Source organism: Blastomyces dermatitidis, assembly GCF_000003525.1.
Source record: "Blastomyces dermatitidis ER-3 genomic scaffold supercont1.3, whole genome shotgun sequence".
Lineage (NCBI taxonomy): Eukaryota > Fungi > Ascomycota > Eurotiomycetes > Onygenales > Ajellomycetaceae > Blastomyces > Blastomyces dermatitidis.
In genome coordinates, this window is record NW_025544776.1 from 3935862 (window position 1) to 3943742 (window position 7881).

The window sequence follows — 7881 nt, forward strand, 5'->3', positions numbered from 1 at the left end:
GATCTCTGATATAAATAAATAATTATTATAAAATATTTAAAATAAAATATAATAAATCAGCATCTGTGACTGAGCTTCAGATAGTTGTGTTATACACAGTCTTCATACAATAAATCATTCTAGAGATTGATAAGAAGAGTGAGAGTGTACACACTGAGAAACATGATTCATCAAGTCTATGCAACATCTTCTTGAAACAGAGAGAGCTGGTAAGAAAGGCAGAGACAGTAAAACCAGAAGTAGTGAGAGTAGAGGTCGCGGGAACAGAAGTAGTGAGAGTGGGGGAACCAGACACAGAGACAAGTGTAGAAGATTGAGAGAGAGTAGCAGAAGAAGAAGTAACAGAAGAGGCAGAGAAGAATGCTGAAGACTCAGTTATACATGACACAGACAATTCCTTCATTATCACATTCTTCAAGTTCTCAATCAATGATTCAATACTGAGTTCAGTATCATCAGTGAATGTGAATCTGTCAATGTGTGAAGATTCTACAGGAATAAAAACAAACATCAGCATCTGTGTTCATATAAAATCATGTCAGAAAACATGATCAGAAACCTGCTGAGAAGAAGAAATAATTAAGAGTATATGAGAAGATGAAGAAGATGTGTTATCATTCATAATAATACATTGTTCTGATGATCATTAGAAGATAAACAAGTTCTGATCATATTTCACAACATGTTATACTTACTACTAATGAACTGCCTGATATGAGCACTATAATGATGCTTGTTATGAGAACAGGGAGCCATTGTCAGAAACACATACAATGTGATAGATGAACAGATGAAAAGAGTTGAACAGAAGAAGAGATAGAAATCTTGAATGAGATAGTAGCATTTGATGATGATGATGATGAAGAAGATGATTGAAGAATGAGAAAAGTTAGTGAATGAGTGATGTAATATAGTGAAAGTTTCTTTGTAAGAGCATACACAGAACACTAGCCAAATCAGGGATAGATCACACAATCGTGAAACACTAGTGGCAAGCTAATCTGCATGAAGCTAGGGTGTATGACATGATCATGTGGGCGTGACTGAATCTGGTGAGGGAGGATGTGGTTCGGAAGAACATACGACTGTTGAATAATAACACAGCCGCTTCCGAACTACTAGCATACGCGTATGCTTCCGAACTACTAGTGTACGCGTATGAATGTAAAGGGGGCCCTAGCGGCCACTAATTAATTTAGCGTATGAGATTCAATATATAAGAAGCCGGCGTACGCCTGTAATCGTACGCTGGCTTAAGCAACCTTTGAATCACAAAAAAGCATTATCAAAAAGCAATATTAAAAAGTGTTGTTAAAAAACATTATCTTTTACAAAGTAATTGCAAAAGTTACTTAAGTAATCACTTTTATCTCATTCTCATCTCAAGAACCGGTCATCTCATTATTCTTCATCTCAATGTTAAGATTCTTTATCAGTGTTTACATCATAAGTTGAATCACATGAGCAATACAGAGAATATGACCTTATTTATTATTTCAGAAATACAAAGTCAATTTTTGCTTCAAGCTCTTCATTATAGTGTAGTTATTCACAGTATTATCAGTTGTAATTATAAGAAGACTGAGACTAATATCTTAATAGTCATTTTTAATCACAGTCATTAATATCTCTGTTATATAATTCTCAGTATGACTACTGATCAATGATTCAAATTCAATTAATGTCTCTTGATAAGTTCAGTTCTCATCAATGTAATAACATGTAACTCTTATAAATGCAAGATTGTTTGTACTAGTTTATACATTCACTGTGAGAGACACTCTTCAATGATTCTTCAACTCTGATTCTAGATGTTGTATATTGACTTTGTAGTGTGTCTTGAGATTGAACTGAAGACAGAATTAATATGAAATATGAAGATTTGAATTAAGCATTTAAAGAAGTGTTCAGAATTCGGGGTTTTCAATTGATTGAAAAGAAAGATTCAGAGATATATACATGTGAAGTAATTATTCACAGAAGTTATCAGATAAGAGTTGTAGAATCAGAGTACTGATATATGATTATTTTCACATAATTTTCTTCAAATTAGAAAGTTAGTATTATTAAAAATCATTATCTAGTAGAGTAACTTATCAGCTCAGTAGTAATTTTCTGATTATTTTTCTTTTATTATCTGCATTCTGATGACTTCAGATGTCAGAAAATTCCTTCAGAGTTATGATCAGTTTATGATGAATGTTTCTGAATAAAGTTGCAGTGATTGTAGTAGAGAGATAACTCTTCAGTAATCTGCAATACAATGTATTAATAATTATTCCATAGTTCATCTTGATATTTGTGTTGAGTTTTTCATAAATTTCATGATCTGGAATCAGATATGAAGAATGAAGTGATCATTTATCATGATTGAAAGAGAGCATTCTGTGTTGAATTGTAAATAACATAGACTTTGTAATTCACAGTGATTTCTTGAAGAGTTTGTAAATCTTCAATAGAAGTAAAAGAAGTGAAAGAAGTGAATTCAGAAGACATGATAATAATTTAAGAAAGATAATAATTTATTTTTAATAACTGATCACTGATGTGTGTAAGAAGAATTAATATAAGAGAAAATAATCTTGTTTCTTAGCTTAGTTATAATTTTAGTACTAACTCAGATTGAATATTATTAATGTATAAAAGTAAATAAACAATCTTGATTAATCTCTATTATATTTCTTGAAATATATTAATATTGTGAAAGAGAGTATTATCAAATTACATTATCAGATGATATCATTAAAAATATATTAATATTATAAATATCAATATTGAAAAAATGTTGATACTTATACATTATAGTGATTTATGAATCATGATAGTTAAATATATATGTATATATATATCATTTCTGACTTGATTACAACTTGTACAATAATTTTTGAAAACTCAAAATCAATTTTAATTATTAATAATTAAAAACTTAAACTTACAACTAACTAATATAAAAAGAAAAAAATCTACTTCTTCTCTTTCTTATTCTTCTTATTATTCTTCACAATTCACTTCTCATTCTTCTTCTTCTTCTTCTTCTTCTCATCTGAGATAATAATCATCTCAAAATCTCTCTTCACTGCCTTCTCAGAGAAGAGTTTCTGCTGCTTCTTCTCAGTCAGATCAACCTGTATCTCAAAATCCTGCATTTCCTGATCTGCTGTCTCAGGTTTCATCTCAGCAGTAAGCAGATTGACATACTCAGAGAGCAGAGCTGTCTTCTCAATATTCTGAATCATGAAGCACATTCAAGACCTGAATAAGATTTCAATTCTCTTCTTCTCTGTCAGCTCCTGCTAATCAATTAGAGAACAGAAGTATTATCAAAAAATTATTATCTTTTAATAAATAAAAAACTTATCAGTTTTGACTTCTTTATCTCCTGCTTTAACATTCTCTCAATCTTCTTCTACTGCTACTTATTTGCAGTAATACTCTTCTTCTCTCTCTCTCTCTTCATCTTGAACTTAAATCATTCTCAGAACTTCTTCTGATTTCATCACTACTGTATAAGACTCTTCACTGTCTTCTTTTTCAATCTCTCACAGACAGTGTCATTTATATTATTTCTATACTTAGTTCAGTCTAAATCTATCAGAAGTATTACTTAAAATCATTATCATTCTACTTTCTTACAGAGCCTCTTCAAGACATTATAATATGTCTTATAATCTGTCTCTTGTTACTTGAACATCTTCTTCTTCTCTCTCTTTAATCTGTGATGGCGCTCACACGCCTTGATAGTCTGCAGAACCGCAGAATATTTGAAGAGAGATGATATAATTGATTTCAGTAAGTGTTGAAGAGAGGTGAAGACAGAAGAGGCGGACAGAAATGATATAATAATGATAATGATGATGATAATGATGATGATGATAATAATAATAATAATAGTGATGATGTTAATGATGATAATAATGATGATGATGATGATGATAATGATAATAATGATGATAATAATAATAATGAAAGAGAGAGTGTATTGAAATATATTACTGACTTATCAAATATAAAGAGACAAAGAAAATATTAACAGCTTTCAGAGATATATAGAAACAGCTACAGTGTTGCATAGTAACATCATCTTCATTCAATGCATGCAGTATTGATATTCTTTGTATGCAGTTATCATATAATCTATATCAGAGATATATGCAGAAAACAGATCTTTGTTACTAGAAAGAATAATTACAGTGATTCTCTGTTTTTATATTATAAAGATAAGTTATTCTCATTTCTTTCTTCTCTCTTTCTCTTCTTCTTCAATCCACCACTAAGTTCAAGCTGATATGAAAACTATCAAAACACTCTTAGAAATCCTCAAATTGAAGAGTATAGACTAATCAAATTTTAAATACAGAAGAATCAAATTACATTCAATATTACTAATTATTTATTTCTTCTTAATAAAACCACAGTCATGTCTTCTCTCTCTCTCTTCTCAAACAAAACATGACCTGTGAAAAGTGAGTATCATGCCAGATCATAATGATCAACACAGCCTCAGCATGCAGAACTGTATACACACAGTGTATGCTGAACTGAGAGACTGTATGAGTTACAAACCAGTGCCAGCATCTCAGAGAGAGTCATGCAGTGTGAGAAAGCTACAACTCTTGATCATGTGAACAGAGAGTGAATCATTGCAGTAAGTGCATATGCATTGCATGAAAGTAACACTTTTTAATAACACTCAGTCTCTGATATCATGAAAATAGAGTCTCTTCATGAGATTCATTTTTATCAGAAGTCAGAGAATCTTATATTCTTCAAGATTATCTTCATCTGTCTTATCTGTGAAATCAATGAGAAGAATCATCAATTCCAGCATTCTGTTCTTAATGTTATTCAAGTGACAGCAGAGTTCACTCTGATCACACTTTTTAAGTGTATATTTTCTAAATATTCACATTTATACAGATATATACTGATTATTTATTAGATAATGTTAAGATAATAACTCATTACAGCTGTGTTATTCTCACTGTGAGAGATACACAGTTAATGATAAATATTGCAAAGACTCTGAGAAGTGAGTATTTTAGAGATGCTGTGATTCTGTGATCTTGATTTTTTTTGTTTTTATTTTTTATTTTTTTCTTTTTCTTTTCTTTTTTTTTTATTCATTCTGATTTTTTCTTGTTTTTGTTTTATTTTTTGTTTTTTATTTTTTTTTTATATTTTATATTTTTTTCATAATTAAAATTATATAAATTATGATCTGTGTTTAGAAAAGTAATGATATTTAATAACACTCTCTGTTGAATTTTCAACAAATGAGCACTATATTATAATATTATATAAGTGAGAAGTGATTTCATAATCTTATTTAATGCCATTCTCAATAATGAGATCAGAATGAAAATGTGACTAAGAATTCAAACATATTCTTTATTCAGAACTAGATTTTTATTTGAAAAGTGAATCTGAGATCTTTAATATTTGAAATAACATGATTTGAAATCAATGTAATAAACACAAATCATGACCAGAAGTAATGCTTTTAGGCAACATGACAACTGTAAAGTTTGGTCCTGATCTCAGACACGGTCACACGGTCAGTCTAATTACTGCTTTCTTTCTGAAAAATCCGAGATAAAATCAAGAGTAGTAATCTATGAGAGAAAAAGATCAAGATATTATTTTAATCTGAGATTTGATATCATATCTGACTGTGATATTCTAGTGAGTGATATTATAGATAAAGAGAATAAGTTTGATACTATTTAACTTATAAATATCTATAATGAAAAGTTATTGAAAGAAAACAACAATGTCTGAATAATTAATAAAGAATTTTTAAATCTAACTCTCTTAAAAAACTCTATAGTTGTAGAAGACTTCAATGCATATTATCTCTGATAAAACTCAGAGTGCATAAGAGCAGTAAAAGCAGATAAACTGATTGAATAAACTTTTAATTATTTAATAGATTGAGTTAACAAGTCTGATTAATAAACATTCTTTAGAAAAGACATGAAATAGAAATCTATTATAGATCTAACTTTCATGTCATAAAATCTAATTAAAAAAAGACTTATAAACTGGTTTATTAATTCAAATGAAGTCTCAGAATCAGACAATAAGATCATTCAATTTGATATTGAACTGAGTGAAAAATAAAGAAGTGAAAATCCTCTGCTCTCTAATCAGTATAACTTTGAAAAAGCTGATTGAAAAGTAGTTGAAGAAAGAGTAAAACAGCTGAAATCTGAAAGACAGAGTAAGCTCTATTGAAATCAAAGTCAAGATATCTCAAATGAAATGCTTAAGAATAGAGTAAAGCTGATTACATCTATTCTTATAATAAGTATTGAAGAAAATATTTCAAAGAAAAAGTCTTCTGAGTATTTCAAACATTGATGAAATGAGAATATCACTTCTAAAAGAAAGTAATTAGTCACTGCTAAAAGAGATTAGAAGAATAACTTAATATCTGATAAAGAGTTCAAAGCTATTCAAAATGAATATTTTTCAGATATTAAAAGAGTCAAAACAGATTGCTGAAACAAATTTCTTGAAGAAGTATAAGAAAAAGAAGTTTTTAAAGTCTTTAACTACACTAAAACAAGAAGTGTAGCAAAGCTTTCAATCTTAGAATATAAATTTCAGAATGAAGTGTATATAGCAAACTCTTTTAAGAAAAAATATCAAGCTTTTATAAGAATTCTCTTTCAAAACTCATTACATTTAGAAGAGAAGAATATATCATTTCATAAATATATTGATGAAAATAACTGAGAATGATCTGAGCTTATATATGATGAACTAGAGTCAGTAATATTCTCAAGTTCAACTAAAACTGCTGCAGAGCCTGATTCAATCAATTACTTGATTATTTAAAACATATATTTCTACTTAAAGAATGAATATTTTAAGCTCTTTTTCAATCTCTTAAAAAATGATTATCATTCTGAATACTGAAGAGAAGCTACTGAAGTAATTCTTATAAAATCTAATAGAAGAGCTTCAATTTCTAAGTTATATAGAGTAATATCTCTGTTGAACTGATGAAAAAGAATTTTAGAAAAGATAATAGCTACTAGATTATCTTTTATAAGCTCTAGTAGTGATTCTCTTCTATTTAGTGAATAAATGAGAGATAGAAAACAATGTTCTGTAATTAACACTGTTCTCTCAGTTATTCATGATATTTAAGTAGTAAAGTATGAAGATCTGATCTTAACTTTAGTTTTTATTAATATAAAAGATGCATTTGATCATGTTTCAAAGTCTAAGATAATTCAAACTTTAAAGATGTTAAAACTGTCACTTTCTCTAATAAAATGAGTTCATTATTTTATATCTAAAAGAATTATACAACTATTCTTTGATGAAAGAAAACAAGATAAAACTGAGATAAAAATAGAAGTATCATAAGAATCTTCAATCTCATCTATTTTATTTTCAATATACACTGAATATCTATTCAAGAATAAAGAGATGAAAATAGTGAGATCTTTAAGTTATATAGATAATATTGATCTACTCTACAGTTCAAAAATAATCAAAAAGAAGTTAGAAGTGATTGAGAAAGTAGTAAAGAAAATCTTTATTAGAACAGATATCAATCTAATTCAATTTAATATAAATAAAATTGAGTTAATTCACTTTTTTTCCAGATTTAATGAGAAAGAACTATAACTAAAGAGCTTGAAGTCAACTGCTTCATTATGAACTCACTTGATTTTTCAAATAAGAACCCGCTGATAGATTCATTGAAAAGCCCTCAATCATATAAGCATTTTGAGCCCATCACTGACCGCGTACCCTGTGTGATGGTGGAGATATTCAGCTAAATGTGAACTAGATGTTGTTCAAAACTCCTGTGTGGGATTATCCCCTGTTCACCCCTATCACATCACAACCCTGGGCCAAAGTGCT

General features: G+C 28.9%; 1 protein-coding gene across 1 annotated transcript; it reads right to left on the reverse strand.

Moving 5' to 3' along the window:
• Nucleotides 1–3005: 3005 nt before the first annotated feature.
• Nucleotides 3006–3236, reverse strand: BDCG_16689 (uncharacterized protein; the record flags this gene model as incomplete). Its single annotated transcript, XM_045425889.1, has 1 exon — nucleotides 3006–3236. One exon carries the CDS (start codon nucleotides 3234–3236, stop codon nucleotides 3006–3008), a length of 231 nt encoding a protein of 76 aa, XP_045280315.1.
• Between the last annotated feature and the right edge of the window lie 4645 nt (nucleotides 3237–7881).